Consider the following 16,936-nt stretch of genomic DNA (forward strand, 5'->3'; position numbering starts at 1 on the left):
AGCTTGGAGTTGGGATTTTTATTCACGGTTCTCCTCCCCTCAGTTGCGAAACGGTGACATGGATTCCTGCTACCCTTTCTTCACAACCACTGAGACTGACTGGGTCTCCTGCTAATGCACAAGGTGGGGGAGGGAAGGGAAGTTGGGAAGACATCTGGACTTGGATCCTCCTCTCCCCAAATAACCCTGGCTCCTTTCTCCCTGGGCTGCAGGTGAATATGCAAACAGAGCTTTGCGTTGGACTGGGAGCTGGAGAACTGGCTAGCCACTCTGTGTGACCTTGGATAAGTCACTTTCCCTCTCTGGTCTTCTCTTTCCCCATCAGCAAAAATCATAAGCCTTACCTAAGTTGTCAGAAATCCCTTCTGGCTGAAGAGGCCAGCAGCCCTGGGCAGACTCCGCGGTCAGTGGTCCCAGAGCCAGGGCGTTAACCGGCTACACTGTCCTTGGGCACCGGAAGCATCAGGACTGCCGTTCCCTTCCCTGGTGGGGTGTGGGGGAGAAAGAGGAGCCGTCAACACCTGGGCCCTAAACAGAGCTGGACTGTTTCCCAATAGTGACTTTCAGAAACGTGGCTGCACCCTAGATGCCCACCCAGCAGCTGTCCCCAGACAGGCCGTCCCCATTCTGGCCGCTCGCCATCGACCCAGCTCCCAGCGGACCAGCAAGGGGCCGTTCGAGGAGACAAGCCTCGGACGGACGGACCCCGAGCAAGGAGATGGACGAAAGGGAGGCGCAGCCCGACCACCTAGAGGGCAAGGGACAGAGCGCGCGACAGAGCAGGGGCAGGAGCGAGAGCTGGACAGCGCGTCGCACGGTGAGCGCAGGGCGCGCGGGACTCCACACCTAAGGAGCCGCCCATAAGCCCCGAGGGGGCGCGGCCCGGGAGCTCGGAGGGGATACCTGCGGACCATGCAGTCCCGGGTGCCGGCCGGCCGCCAGGCCAAGCTGCCAATCTGGCACAGCGCAAAGCTTGGAGCCGGCGCACCCGCGCACCCCCGCGCACCCCGCGGCCACGGGAGGGGCCCGCGCTGCAGCCGTCACCGAGCTAGCTCCCAGGGCCCCGCCCGCCCCCTGCCTGCCCCGCCCCGGCCCAGGCCCCGGCGGGCGCCCCCCGCGGCGCTGCCCCGCCCCCGCCGTCCCGCGCCGCCCCGGGCCCCGGCCCGCCGCCCGGCCGCCGGCCCACCTGGCGCAGCGCCGCCCTCGGAGCCCGCGCACCCGCGCACACCCGCGCACACCCACGCACACCCGCGCACCCCGCGGCCGCAGGAGGGCCCAGCGCCGCCGCCCGCGAGCTCCCAGGGCCCGGCCCGCTCCGGCGCCCGCGCTCTCGGGGCGGACTCCTGGCCCTCCGAGATCTCCCGCCCGGCGATGGCCCCGCTCGGATATTTCATATTCCTCTACGGCCTGAAGCAAGCTCTGGGCAACTACCCGATCTGGTGGTGAGTGAGCCTTCCTCACGTTCTCCCCGGCCTCTGTGCGTCCCCCAGCCGCCGTCCCCTCGGGCAGGGCCCCGCGGTGGCCCAGAGCCCGCGCTCTGCCCAGCCCTCCTGTTCCGAGGGTGGTTTGTTTTCCTTGGCGGCCACTTTCGACCTGTTCGGGCCGGGACTGGGACGCGGGTGGCGGAGTTTCCGCAGACGTTGATCCATCGGGCATAGAGGGGCTCCCGGCGTCGGACGGGGCGAGCAGTGAGCTGGGGAGAGGCAGGAAGTGGGACAGCACAGATGGCATGAAAGCTCGGGCAGCCAGAGGCCAAGAGAAGCCAGGAGGGCGAGCTGGGAGAGGGAGATCCGCCTGAGACTTTCCTTAAGGACATGTCTTACACACACACACACACACACACACACACACACACACACACACCTTAAAACAAAGTCAGTGAGACAAGACCGAACAGCTCGGAGCAGCGTAGTTACGTAAAGACTGCGGGGACCCGGCCGGGAGTGGCGGGCGCATTGGGGCCAGCACCCGGCCCTCCTGCGCCTTCCTGCCGCTGTCCCGACCGCGATGGTAAGGAGGGGCTTCTGGAGAGGTAAAGAGGGAGAAAGCATTGCGTTTGAAGGCTCCTTAGTGAGAGGCTCCGCGAACCCACATCTGAGAGGGCTGGGGCGTTCCGTCTTCCACCCCAGACAAGACACGTTCCCGTGAGACCCTCCTAAATCTGGCGATGGAAGTGCAGATAAACCAAGGGAAGGGTCCTGAGGGTCTACAGCTCATATCATGAGGGGAGGAGGGAAGCGAATTTGGTAGAGCCCCCACAGGCAAGGGCCACCCCAGCTCCCCAGTGGAGAGGGGAGGGGCGCTTTGAGATGCCCAACATTTGACGAACACAACTGGGGGGAATGCGGGAGCCGAGCGGCCTGGGCGCGCCGCTGGAGGAGACCCAGATCGGCGGAGAAAAGCCTTCACACACACATGCGCGCGCGCGCGCGCGCGCACACACACACACACACACACACACAGAGCCAGGAACTCTCTCCGACGGCTTGCCTGGAATTATAATAATTACGCCGAGGGGAAGTTGGGGCGGGGGGAGACTGAGTGAGCCGAAGTACATCTAATCCGATAATAATTTTTCTCTTCGAGATTGTTCAGGAGCGGGGGCGCCCTAGGTGTGGGGCTCGGGTCCAGGCGCAGCCTGGCGGGACGGGGCGGGGCAAGAAGGAGGCACCGGCGGGTACGAGGGCCTGGGAGAGGTGGCGGGGCGGCGGGGACTTGCTTCGGGGACCCCCGCGGGTCCCGCACCCGCGCGGCACCTGCAGCGCCCGGTCGTCTTCTGGAGCACAGGATGCAGCGGGCGTGCCTCCCGACGCGGGGACACTGACGCCGGGGGAACCAAGGGAGCGCGTCTGAGAGAGCCCCGCGGCCGCCCGCTCCCGCGCAGGCTTCTAATTAGAACCCGCCGCCGCATTCCTGGGCGCTAGTGGAAGCGCCTTCGCCCCCGCGCTTCTTCTATAAACAAGGGCCCTGTCACCAGCCTCTGGCCACCCTACGCGGTGGAATCTTTGTCCTTTTGGCCCTGAGTGTCCCTGGCCTTGCTCCCCTCAACACACGTATGTCACCCTTTCCACCTGGGCCGTATGTGTTCCATTTGAAAGGATCCTGGGACATGCTTGGTGCATCCGGCATTCTCCAGATCAGTGGGGAGGGGCGTCTTCTCCCCACTGCCTCCCGTTCAGTGACCCACCCAATCAAGAGTCTAGAGCAACCTTTTGGCCCCAGAGGGAAGACGGCGCCATGGAACTCCCCACTTTGCTCTCCATAGGATTCTCACATTCAGTGATTCTCTTGTTTCCTGGGAAGAAGCATCTTCGGTGGCCACAATCTCAGGGCTTACTGGGGACCAGCAGTTTCCTCTCCTCCTCCCCTCTGCCCCCAGGCCAGCTGGACACAGGAAGGACGTGGTGTCTCCACAGTGAACATGAGCATAATGAAAAGGAGGGCTCACAGAGAAAGAAATGGAGTTTAATAGCAGGCGGAAGGCTTTCTATCTTCATACCCTACCTGATGGAGTTTCCCACAGGTGGCTCCTTCTTTCTCTTGCCAACCCCCTCTCCCGCTTCCCTCCCTTCCCCAAGTGAGGCCTTGGAGGGAGACCCTCTCTTTATAACTTCTCACCTTCACACTCAGCCTCCCTAACTGGTATTCTGTTTCACCTTCCCTCCCCAAAATAAAGCCACTGTTCTCATCACTTCTCTCCACCCCACCCCCAGCTCCTCGCATATGAAAGTGAAAGTGACAGGGACTTCCTCACCTGGAGAAACAAGGAAACAGCCCAAATTGGGAGTAATTAGGCTTTGAAGTTGGTGTGGTCTTGGTGGGAGGGTGGAAGGAGAGGTGATGCTGCATCCTGTGGGAATTTAAAGAGCCAACTGCCTCCCCAGGACCGTCTCGGAAGTGTCCTTCACCCTAGATGCTCAAGGTCCAAAGGCAGGTCCCAGCAGAGGCACAGAGAGACAGCCCTAAGACCAGAATGTTGAAAGCTACAGAGACCTCCAAGAGGTCTGTGCTCCTTGTGTGACAGACAACGGGGTGGGGGGCGGGATCCAGAGAAGAGACCTGGGAGGTGACAGGACAGAGGCCTGGGCACCTGACCCCAGAGGCACAGCATGACCAGATGCCAGCTCCCCACAGGGCCATGTACTGCAAACCTACAGGGAGGCCCTAGCCCCCTCCCCCTCACTCCCCTTGTCCAGACTGAATTCTTATTTAATTAGAATTGATCACAAGGATCCATGTGAGCACAGAACAGGCATCATGGTCAAGGGGAACACATGGAACCCTTGAAGAACAATACCCAGTGTGCACCTGTGCTCCATGATGTGCTTTGGGCACCTGCCTCCTACTTCCCATGTCTGGGCTGATGGCATCTTGTGATCCCCCCGTGGCCTAGCCAGGGCCCTGGAGGTCAGCCTCTTTTCTCCCCTGCCCCCTCACCATGGGGCCAGGCCCCTTCATTTCCCCCACCAGGTTGCAATGCCCCATTCCCACCATCTTCTGCCTCTGTTCTCACTGCCCTCCCACCCTCCACTCTAACCCCGTACCCTCACTGCCCCCAGAGTTCCAGCAGCAGTGCTTTTACCTGCCCAGAGAGCCCGGCCCCCCTTTCCCTATCAGGAGCCCCTTCCTGCCACCCAGCTCCTCACCAGTCTCTGCTGGACCTAGGGCTCCCCAGCACTGAGTGGCACCTGGAGTGGGCATCACCCCAGCTGGCCCAGGAAGTTCCCATGTTCACGCCCCGTCTTCTCCCACCCCTGGGCCAGCCCAGTAGCCTGAGACATGCTCCCAGTGCAGCATTCTCTGGTTCTCCCCCCTTTCACTGCCTCTTCACCCTCCTCCCTAGCCCCCGGCACCCCACACTCACGTGCACGCAGACACCCTGCTCTGAGAATGTGTCCAGACCCCAAGGAAGGCCAGCTCAGCTGTCACCTGCCCCCCACCTTCTAGAACCTCCTCTCTGCACAGCCTTCCCTGGCGCCAGCCCCACCGGTTCTTCAGGCCCAGGGGTCTTCTCAGTCCCGGGTGGGACATAGGCTTCCCTCAGTGGGAACCCACTATTTGGGGGTGAAGGTGCACGTGGAGTTCAGGGAGAGTGAACAAGGGCTCTGGAGGCAACGCCCAGGTCCCACAGCCTCGAAGGGTGGGTGAGGTGGAGGCTGAGGAGGAGGAGGAGGAAGGGAGGGGTGAGCAGCCACACGAGGTGAGAGGTTGCCTGTGTCAGATGACACGGGACCTGGGAGGGCTGAGCAAGGCTCTGAGGCTTCTCAAGCAGGCAGGGCCCAAGCAAGCAAGACTTCCTGAGCTGCCCTGCCTCTGTGAGCCTGCACCACTGCGAGTCCCTCCCCAGGCAGCCCTGTCCCTCCCTCCAGTCCTTCCTTCTCACTCTGCCCTGTTTGTCTGTCCCTCTCTCTCTATGTCTCTCTCTACCTCTCTGTCTCTGTCTATCTCTCTGTCTCTCTGTGTGTCTGTCCCTGTCTGTCTCTGTCTCTCTGTCTGTATTTATCCCTCTCTACCTTTGTCTCTGTCTCTCTGTGTCTCTGTCTCTATCTCTCTCTGCCTCTCTCTGCAGCTCTGAGGCTGGTGATGGTAGTGGCTAGCCTATGAAACTAGAGAAATCCAGACACCAGTTCGACACCCCCAGTGTTGTAGGATCTCAGGGTGCTGGGAACGATGTTCCTCCACAGAACCACCAATGCACATCCTTTTCCTGAGGAGCAATGTTAGAAACAACCATAGGTAAAATATATGTGGTCAGAAACCTTGTTTTGTACCACCAAGTTGAATACCCATCATCTTGATTCCTTGAAAGCCCACCACGGCACACGCTCCTTCCAGAGCACAAAAGCGTCACTCACCTCTCACATCCAGCTCTCTCTGACTTGGCAACCTAAACACTTGGGACTCTGTCTGGGGCTCGGGTGCAGCAGCTTCTCCCAAGCTGGCTAACCCTGCATTTTACTGGGCTTCTTGTCATTTTTTTAAAAAATGATTTTGTTTTATTTGCACAAGCCTGCTGGAATTCTTTGTGACAGGGAAGAGGGTGAATAAATACAGTTGAGGAGGAATACAGTCTGAAGGGGTTGTAAAACCACACTTTCCACGGTGGGTCCCAATTACAAATCTCCAGCCTGCAGGAATAGGAATTGCCTTGTTCCAGAGGGGCTCTGCCACCGTCCTGCAGGTGTGGCCCAGGACAGGGGAAAGCAGGGCTTGGATGTACCACTTGTCCATGAAAGTATCAGTTATACTCAAAGTGTAGTCCACAGACCAGAGCCCATCCATGAATGGTTGTCCATGAAGAAATAAGAATGGAAGTTGAAAATAGGTGTTTGGGAACAGTCATGGCGGTTTTTTAAATGTATTATGTATTATTTTGTGCAGCATTTTAATATAATCTATAAGAATGGGTTAGAAATGTAAAAAACCCCAAAACCAAGTTCTCTAGCTAGTTTGAGAAGCCAAAGCCCCCCACGGTAGGCAACCCCTGGTATGCCCAAGTCCGGGATCATCCATGTGGACCACATCCCCTCAAGGCTTCGCCACCCAGCACTTGCCATTTGCGTTTTGGAAACAAATGCCAGAGTTTGTATTTGCCCCTTTTAAGTGTAGTTGAAGGACTGGAGCCACCCATTGTTGAGAAGTGTCAGGGGAAGACCCCACTGCTGTTCAGTGTGTGAGAGGCTCTTGGGGAAGGAGGACTGGACTTCTGTGTGGCTCCAGCAAAGGCTGGGAGCAGAGGCTACAGGTGACCAAGAGGCAGATTTTGGCTCAGTATAGGAAAGGCTTCCTTCGTCTGAGAGTGATGGTGGTGAGCTGCCCATCCCTGTAGGGGTAGAAACAGAGGCTGAGGAAGGAGCAGACTGCTTTGGGTGGAGGGTTCCCATGGACACGTCAGCGGCTGAGAATCCGAGGTTTACAAGGCCCACATCCTCCCCCCACCCCCACCGTGGTCAGCACTGCAGCTAATAGTCTTCCTGGTAAGTCCCCTAGACTCCACCAGGCACAGTTGGGGTAGTTTGGTTCACAGTTACACAGCAATCGATAACCCCATCCTGGCATGCCTTTACCCGCCACCCCCCAGCAGCATGCCCTCCCCACCTAGTGCACCTGCATCACATCACACTTCCCCCTGGCCTCGCTCAGCTGGTCCTGGATCTGACTATACCCGCCTCCTCACTCCTCACCTGGCTGGGCTGGATGCTGTGGGGTGACATGAAGAGATGGAGAATAAGGCTCTGACTCCGGCCAGGCTGCCTGATCCCAGGGGAACCTGTCCTTCCCTTTGTAGAATTGTCACAAGGACGGCACCTATATCACCAGGCTGTGAAATCCCGTGGGGTATTTGTTCTCCTTCCTCCCCTCCTGACCCTTCACCCCTTGTAGCTCCTAGATAAGATTTGGTTGAACAGATGAATGAAGGAATGAATGGATGGAATCTTTCCTGTGAAAAACAGAAACTATCAGGTGACCTGTGCTTGGGGACATGAGGACTCAGCTGACTGTTTTTACAACGCCCCTGACTGAGCCCCGGCTCTGGGGCTGGGTCCCCACCAGGCACCAGAGCAGCTCTGCCTCGGTCTCCCTCCCAGCCTCTCCAGGTGACACCCTGGAGGTGTCTCACACTTTGGTGCTTCCACATTCCATCCCCGACAAAACGTGCCGCTGCCGCCCAGGGAAGCGGGCAAATGCATGGCCGCGGGCACGGGAGCCTCTGCCCGCCTGCTGGGACTTGCGCAAAGTATGTGTCAGTAATCCCGGCTCGGCCCGCTGGGGCAGGAGGGGGTGCTGGGAGGGCTGCAGGCAGGGCCATGCAGCCCAGGGGCTGGGAAGAGGTGGCCCCCAACACCAGGGACCCAGGTCTTGGGACCCCTCCCCATGGGCCCTCCCATCGCCACAGTTGCTCCAGCTCCTGGGGAGGGGTCTTCCAGGCAGGAGAGAGAGAGAGCACAGAGGCATGTGGGCTTTTGTTGGAGACGCCATAGTGGGTAGAAAGAGAAGGCAGAACCTGGAGGGCTTTGGGGCAGGTGAGCACCCTTGGGGGAGTTTGGGTCCTGTGAACCTCCTGGACAGCTCCATCCAGGAAAGACAGAGCCTACCCATCAAGCTGGGTAGCCATCAACCCACAGGGCAACCAGCCCCACACTCAAGGCCTCTGGTCTCAGGACAGGGACCTGGTCCAGCTGTGGGGAGGCCCTGACCTTAGAAAACAGCAATTTGGGACAGGACAGGCACTCTGGAATCCTCATGTGTCACCAAGGGGAAGACCCATGAGACCAACCAGGGTCCTCCTCAGCAGAGGCCCTGCAGGCAGAGTGCAGAACAGGGGCCCCCAGATGAGGACTGAGCAGAGATCTGTGCCTTCGAAGGACAAGAGAAGATGTGGCCTTGCTCTCTGGGAGTGGCCTCTCATGGCCCAGACATGGGAGGTTGTGCATGAGGAGTGGCAAGCTTCAGCAGGGTCCAGAGAGGGCGGCTAGCAGGGCTGGGAGCACAGAGCACTTCCTGGAGAGGTGGCCCCGGATGACGTGTGGACAGAATGTGCCCCAGCCCCGCCAAGGTGTGAATGAACCTGCCATGCCCATTACTCACTTCCCCTCCAGGAGCCTCTGATAGAATGTGGTCCACCACCTCCTTGGACAGATGGAGAAACTGAGGCCCAGGAAGGAAGGGCAAAAACAGTTAATTCAGTGAATAATACAGCTGGTGACCACATCCTGCCCTCCAGGCCCAGCCAAGCTGTCCTCTCCCTAGAACCCCTCTCTCTTTGAGAATTGCTGTGAAGTCCCAGCTCTCCCTCCAAAATGCGCACAGCCATAGGCAAGGGCAGAGCTGTGCCCACAGTGCACAGGTACCCTGTGTTTGCTGGTCTTGCAAAAAGAAATCAAACCAGGACTCCAGAAACCTAAGAGCCTATGACTCCGTTAAGATCTGCCAGGTAACGGTGCACAGGCACTTAGCCTCTCCGATTGAGGATCCACCCCCAGAGGAGCCAGGCAGGGGCGGGCAGAGAGGGGGCCTGCTCCAGGTCCTGCCTTTGCCCCCAGCCTCTGTCCACGAGAAGAGGCTTCTGCCCTCTGGTTTCGCGGCATATTTACGGTAAAATCCGCTTGAGTGAAGGCCGTCAGCTCAGGTTGGGGCAAAGCTGGCCCAGGCTGGGTCCTGAGTGGCCTCCTTCCCCTGCATGTCACAGCCAGCGCCTTTGCTCTATCTTGAGTAAGACTGTCTGGCAAGGCGCCTGGCCTTTCAACAGTGCAACAGCGCAGTCCTCAACAGGAGCAAACGAGGGAGGAGGGAGAAAAACCATTAGTGCTTTCAGGAGGCAGGCGTGGCTCACGTGGCCCCGGCCACAGGCTGGAATCGGAGTCTAGGAGCCACTTTGCAAACTGCACACGTGGTTGCTTTGGGTTGAAAATGATACTCCCACCCAGAAAAAAATTATTACTAAAAAATTAACCAACAATAGCATTCACAAAAACCTGGAAAAAAAAAAGTTCGTCATCTTACCAACTTAATACAGGCATTTTCCTCATTTTAGGTTCTTATTTCATTCACACATTTTTCATGATCATAATAACAGTGTGCAGAGAAGATCGTGGTCTGTTTTTTAAGGCGTACCATGTCCCATTAAACATTTTGCATTTGTGGGACCTTCTCAGCGATGGTGCTAGCAGTTACTCAGGCCTGTGGTGTGAGCATACTGTAATCTGCTTGCCTGACCGTTGGCCCTTTCTGCTGTATGGATGACCCCGCAAGGAGGTTCTCTCCAGAGTTGGAATTTGGGGTAAAAGCTCAGGGCTCAGAGGGGGGTCCTCCCATATCTGGGCAGGGAAGGGTGCATTCAGTTTGGGACAATCTGGTTTTTAGGGGCCTTCGGGACATCGGATGTGACATCCAGTTGAGCATTTAAAATTCTAGCTCCCAGCCAGGGGGCGGCTGAAGGTGGGGGTGTGGGTGTTTCCTGGGTTGCCACCCTGCACTTCAGGGTTGGCAGCAACAAGGGAAATGGAACAAATTCCTCGCAGGGTGAATTGTGGTGGCCAAGTGCAAGGTGAAGGAAATGGGTGCAGTGAGGGCAGGCTGGCCTCTTGGCCTCTGCCTGCAGGCTGGGCAGGGCCTTCATGCCCCTGTGATTCCCAGGCCCCCAGGACCACCATCCCAAGGGAATGGCAGCACACCCCCCCACCTCCTGCCTGGCTTTCCCTGAGGCCACAGGACACAGCTTTTGCCCATTAGGGCAGGGCCAGCGACCCCTGAGGTCACTGTTGGCTAGAACATCCTGCACTGGCGGTGGCCGTGAGGAGGAGGAGATGCATGGTGATCCCGAGGCGAGGTCAGGACCTCACGGTGACCCAGTACATGGGCCTGAGGGTAAAGGAGGGGTGACTGATTGTGGGGTTCCCACCCCCAGCGCTCACCTGAACACCACCATCCCTCCTGTGAGTGGCCCTAAGTCAGGCCCCTTCCATCTCCATCTGGTCCCCAGTTTGCACACCTGTCAAGCATATGAGAGGCTGAGGGAGAGATTGGAAAGTTAACCTGAAGCCCCAGACACCCAGATAAGAGCTCAGAGTGGGTTCCTGGGAGGTTAATGAGGCCTGGTCCACTCTTGTTACCCCTCCACCAGAGAACCCCTCTCAGCAACACTGGACAGAAGACCATGAGTTTGCCTCCTCGGGGTTTGGAAACGGGCGGTCTATGCCCTGCCTCAACATCCCCCTTCCCACCACAACACTTCTGGAATGTTCACTATTGCTGCTTCCTTCGTCTGTCACCACCCTTGCTCTTTTTAGGATCTTCACCACCTCCGGAAGAGAGATGTGGGGTCCGGCCCCTGCTTATTGCTGGCTCTGGGACACTGGGCTGGAGGGAAGCAAGTGGCCAGCCTCATGGAGACAGATGGGGCTGTGGAGGGCGGGGGCTCACGTCCTGGCCCCACTCCTGAGCCTGGCTGAGCACGCTCTCCCCTGCCTCTCTAACGGACCTCGTGTTCTCAAAGAGCAGCACTGGAAGTTTCTGGAAGGCTTGGGATTCAGAAGCAGAAACCAAAGGAAGACCTTGACTGCCAGACCAAAGGGTTTGGATTTGAAGCCTTGGGAGGCTCCCTGGACTCAAAGTCCCAGGACTCAAAGCTGGGCTTACCTTCAGTGATCCCAGAATTGGTGGTTTTCAAACACCAGCAAGCATCAGAACCCCCTGAAGGGCCTGTGAAAACAGGTCACTAGCCCCGAGTTTCTGATTCAGCAGGTCTAAGGGGGCACCACCTTGGAACTTGCATTTCTGACAGGTTCTGTGGTGCACTTGTTGCCCGCCCAGGGGCCACCTTACGAGGACCCACGTCTCACCCAGCTACCTGGCATGATAGCTGGGGAAACCAAGGTGCAAAGGGTCCAAAGCAACAGGCAAAGTTGACCAGCCAGGGGACAGATTGGGGCCACCACACACATCGCCCTTCAATGATAGTTCTGTGTTGGAAACAGGGTCATATTGAATCCGGGAGACCAATAGTGTTCTGTGTCTTCGGGTTTAGTGGTGTCTGTGTGGGATTTGTTTATTAATATGATGTTTATCTTACTCTCTGTCATGGATTGCATGTTCATGTTCCCCAAGATTTTTATGTTGAACCCCTGACCCCCGCAATGTGATGGTGTTAGGAGGTGGGGCCTTTGGGAGGGGATTAGGGTTTAGATGAGGTCATGAAGGTGGAGCCCCCATGATGGAAATAGTGTCCTTAAAAGAAGAGAAGAAGACATTAGAGTTCTCTGCCATGTGAGGACACAGCGAGAAGGGGGCCATCTGTGAACCAGGAACCCTTCGCCAGACCCCACCATGCCTGCACCCTCATCTCAGACTTCCAGCCTCCAGGGCTGTGAGAAATGAATGTGTGTTGTTTCAGCCATCCTATCTGTACTCTTTGCTGTGGTGGCCCACACTGACCAAGATAATTGTTCATAAATGTTACCTTGTATGTACTGGCATTTAATACATTTTAAGAGCATAATAGCATATTAGAAAGGGGGAGCCTTGGGAAGCCAACCTGCCAAAACCCCATCCTGTCGTGTTAACTCGTTGACGTTGGTCAGGTGTCTTCCTCTAGCCCCAGCTTCTTGGTCCAAGAGATTCCCCGGGGTTCCACCTACCAGGTTGTGTAGGTTGGAGAGAGTCATATAGTGGGCAGGGCCAGAGCCAGGACCACACAGGTGATGGTAATGGAGCAGGTGGGCCAGATAAGTAGCTAGGCAGTGGCTAATGGCAGGTGGTGGCAGAAGTGATACCAGGGGCTTGGAAGGAGGAAGTAACCAGCTTCCAAGAGAGAGGCACTGGTCCCTGAGGAGGGGTGGTGCTGGGGACACAAGCAGAGGAGGGGGAGGGAGGGAAGAGCTGTCTAAAGGCTGCAGTAACCAGCCCTTGAAGGTGACAGACCCTTGGGCTACACATGGAGGGACCACCTCCTTGCGAGGTTCAGTTCCTTCTGGCCTGGGCAGCTTGGAGGGTGAGAGAAAAGAGCCAGCATGAGCAGAGGAGGGAGATGGGGAATATTCAGTCTTCGCTGCATGACAAATGACCAGAGTTATGGCTTCAAACATTACCTGTGCGTTCACAGAGTTCACAGCTCTGCAGGTCGGAAGTCTGGACAGCTTGTCTGGGTTCCCTGTTCAGGGTCTCTAGAGACCAAAATCAAAGTGTTGACCAGTCTGGGGAAGAATGTGCTCCCAACCTCACCCAGCTGTCAAATTCTGGCCCTTGCGGTCCCCATGTACTTGCGGCTGTCTGCCAAGGGTGGTTCTCAGCTCCTCGAGGCCACTTTCTGGTCTCAGAACGCAGCCCCTTCATCTCAGAGCCAGCACCAGCTTCAGACGCTGCTGATGTCTCCAACTTCCGCTACCAGCTGGAGGCTCTGCTTTGAAAGCATGCGTGTGGATAGATTAACTCAGCTTGGTGGCCCTGATTTATGTCTGCTGTCCACTGCAGGTCCTGCAGACATAGCAAGTGTGATCTGTCTATATTAAGAGTTCTGGACAGGAAGGTGGGCACTCTTGATGCCACATCAGAATCTGGGCTTGGTGGGTGGGCGAGCAGGAGAGAAGCCACCTCCTTCCAGGGGTGCATAGCTGCCCTCTGTCCCATCCCCCAAACCCGCATGTCCCCTCCCAAATGCTCCTTAGATGTCCCCCTCTGGATGTCAGGCCCCTGGGACAAGAAAATGACATCTTTATTTGTACCCACCACTAACAGCAGTTGAACTCACCTTCAATTATGAATGGAGGTGACAAACTGCAGCAGCATTTGTGGCTTCTGAGATGCTATCACCAGGAGAAAGCAGATACTTTCGTCTCAGATGACAGTTTGCTCAGAGATTACAAAATGCCATTGAGCTCTCAGCCCATCATGTAGGCTCAGTAAAGAAACACACAGCCCTGAATCACGAGCTTGTTCCCTGTTGTAACCCTATGTCAGTCTGCTTGTTTTCTTGTAACTGTTTCTTTCTTCTCCACTTGGTCTGGGATGATGACTTGACTATAGCGCAGAGAGTTTGTGCCGGCCAAACCCACTTCCCCTAGTGGTCACATCTCACATAATTATCAGGATGGAGACCATGCTAGTGCACAGCCGGACACAGGCTGACTTCACCAGTCTCTCCATGGATGCCCTTTCTCTGTTCCAGGATCTGACTCGGGAGCCCAGGTCGCATTTGGTGTCATTGCATTTTATGTGCTCTGAGAACCTGGGGAGGCATAGAGCACCAAGCTGGTGGTGCCCTGTATTTGCAGCACTTTTCAGTTTACAGCATTCCTCTCCCACTAAGCTGTCTCTGGTCCCTGGCGAGACCCTTAGACAGCACAGTACGTGGTTACCCCTGGGGTCTGGGGCCCAGAGTCCTAGTGGATGCTGCTCTCCACCATCCTGTGCAGCCCCCAGCCCCAGGCCAGTGTACCCTCCACTTCCTTCCGGAAGCGCATGGGAGGAAGGAGTTACAAATCTTGGTTTTCCAAGTATTAATTGACTGGGGTCAACTACCTTCTTCTCAGATTAGAAATTTGAATCCTGGGGGTGGTAAGGAGATAACATATGTCCAGTTTGTAATTTTTTCCAGCTTTATGGAGATATAATTGACATATAACATTGTGTAAGGTTAAGGTGTACAACGTAATTATTTGATGTATTTACATGTAATAGTGATGTATATATTGCAAAATGATTACCACAATAAGGTTAGTGAACACAATTTGGATCTTTAATATGAACTTTTTATGAACCAATTTATCCTTCAAGGCCCAGCAAGATTCAGTGACCTGAGTTGGGCCCCCTTGACCCTTCCCTGCCCACTTTCTCTCACACACTGGGCCCTCCTGTGTCTGACAGGACCCCCCAACTTTCTGCCCTCCTTGGGCAGGGTCTGCATCACCCAGATCCTCTTGGTTGCCCAGCTCTGGAACAGAGGAAACTTTCTGGAAATAATTCAAGGAACTAAAGGGGCCATCAGGTCCAGAGGGGCTGGGAGAGGGATCCAGTCAGGCTTGGTGGAGGCCAGAACAGCTGGAGTGGCATCTGGGCTGGGAGCCGGCTGCCTGTACTCTGGCCTTGCTCACGGAGGTGGTCATATGGGGCCTGACTGGGAGGAGGTCCGAGAGGAGACAGGGGTAGGGGAGCTGACTCAGCACCCCAACCTTGGAACGAGCCTGGGGAGAAGCTGTGAACTTGGGAGTCCCACTCTGCTTTCCCTGGAGCTGCGGCGTGGCGGCGTGAAGGGAGGTGGGGAGGGGCCGAGGTGGGGGCAGGCTCTATGCTTTCTGTGGGAGGTGGTGGGGTTCTGGGGATGGGCAACTCAACCCCCACTCAGAATGGGTCCTGGCCTCTGGCATCTGGCAGGGGGACCGGCACCTTGGGACTGGTGAGGACCGAGAGAGACTGAGTCTTCTTTCTCTTTCTGTCTGAATTAAGTGACCCCTGCTTTTTCCACTTGTTCTGAGTCTCTGAGTACATTCAGCCAGTAAAAAGAAATCAGCTGAGTGGATTTGCCTTCTGACGGACCGTCTTCGTCCCTTCTCCAGTTCGAGCCAGGCTGCCGGCAACAGAAGGGAAGAAGGAGAGAACCCCATGAACCTCAGGAGTCAGCCTCCTTCAGAAAGCCTCCATGACCAGAGCCCTGAAGGTCAAACCTTACCCTAATGTTCCATCAGGAAATGTTCAAACATCCAGAAAAGATGCAGGACGTTGACAGAGAACATCTATGTACCCACAACTCACATTTTACTTGACCCAGTGTATTCCATACCTAACCATCCCTCTATCCACCCACCTATTCATCTCATGTTTTACGTGCCCTCAATCCACTCTTCCCCTGAACATTTTGGCTGGTTCATCGTTAACTAGAGTTCAACATTCGTTTACAAATCACATCCCATGTGGAGCATCAAAATGTGGCACAGATAGATGTGAAGTACCCTGGCTCACGGAGTGGAAGAGCCGCAGCCTGTCAGGGCAGCCTCGCCTGGAGTGACAGCTTATCCCTGCTTACAAATGGAAACCCCTAGTCCCAGGCAAACTGGGACAGTTGGTCCCAGCCCCACCTCACCTGCCAGCCTCTGAGGCACCTCTGCTGGGGCTCCTGTGTGCTCCAGGGAACATAGATTGAAAACCACTAGCCTGGCCCCCACAGTCACGTCTCTGGCCTGGCACTCCATTGAGGCCTCCAGGACTGGCCACAGCAGCCCTTTCTTGGCCTGAGGCAGAAGGAGCCTGGTGAATGACCAACCAGGCTAGCCAGAGATGGGCTCTGAGCTATGGGAGGTGCCATAGAAGCTGCTGGAGGATCCTGAGCCAGAGTCCTTATTCTCCCCCAATCCAGCTCCTGCCCTGTGTTCTACCTGCTGTCTTCACAAGGCTACTCAGTTCCCATGACCCTTCCCCGTGAGCCCGTCCACTCTTTACAGAAGATGTCATCCCAAACTCTTGTGCTGCCACTTCCAGGTTACATCCTGTTAATGCCGAGGGGAGTGGGGGAATAATGCTGGGCAAAGGTGGGAGGCGGGGACATTCAGGGTCACTGTGAGAGGTACCACATGGTGGAAACAGATAGCCGACCTCAGCCAAGGGCAGTCGGAGCCCAGCCACATGTGCCGATATAGGCAGAGCGGTCACTGGGGCCGGGATGGGATGTCTCAGTGGGTGGAGGGGTGTAGAAACTGGCTGGAGTAAGTTGGGTAGGAAGTGGAGGTGATGATATTCTGAAGGGGGACTGGGGCCCAGGGAGTTCTACCCTCTGATTTACAGGTGGGAGGTTCTCCACGAAAGCGTGGGCTGAGAGTGGCAGCGGGCACACATGTTAGACACGGCCTACCTCCCCCGCTGCCCACTGCCAACCCATCCTGGACATCTGACCTCAGCCTGGAGTGGGCAGAGCTGGCCCATCTTCTCCACCCTGAAATCCTCACCCTACCCACTGGGTGCCTCCAAGAGCAGACTGCTGACCTTGGCCTGCATGCCACCTCTCAGTCCAAGGGCCAGCTTCCCTCCCATCCTCCCATCCTCCCATCCGTGCATTCAGCCTGTGCTGGTCCATCAGGAAGCTAAGCACCTCGGCCAGCCCAGGGGTCCCGGAGAAGCGGCAGAGCAGCCCCTGTGGTCTCCACTCAGAGCCATCTGTGCAGGACAGGGTGCAGGAGAGCAAGGCTCAGATCACAAAATACTTGCTAGAGAGGAAAGACCTCACAGCCGGGTGAAAGCAGAGGGCTGGCCTTTCTGAAAACCTTGGGGTCCCAGACTGTGGGGTGGGTGTGAGAGAGAGCTGGGGAGAGTCAGGCCTGGCCGGGCACCCAGCACCCAATAGGCTCTGCAGGTAGTGAAGGAACAAGCAAGGGAATGAGCCAGCCCCACAGTTGAATGCCACTCGGGAATACAGACTCAGGCAGCGGCATGGGGACGTCCGTGATATCTG

The 16,936-nt window shown here is 56.7% G+C and overlaps 1 protein-coding gene across 1 annotated transcript in view; it reads left to right on the plus strand.

The window, feature by feature from the left end:
• Positions 1 to 1,371: 1,371 nt before the first annotated feature.
• WNT3A (Wnt family member 3A) overlaps positions 1,372 to 16,936 on the plus strand; it is a 46,881-nt gene continuing 31,316 nt past the window's right edge. The window contains exon 1 of the mRNA XM_059919693.1: positions 1,372 to 1,442. Within this exon, the coding sequence (XP_059775676.1) occupies positions 1,372 to 1,442 (71 nt within the window). The remainder of the gene's footprint in view (positions 1,443 to 16,936) is intronic.

The sequence above is a fragment of the Balaenoptera ricei genome, chromosome 3 (genome assembly GCF_028023285.1).
Source record: "Balaenoptera ricei isolate mBalRic1 chromosome 3, mBalRic1.hap2, whole genome shotgun sequence".
NCBI classification, from domain to species: Eukaryota; Metazoa; Chordata; class Mammalia; order Artiodactyla; family Balaenopteridae; genus Balaenoptera; species Balaenoptera ricei.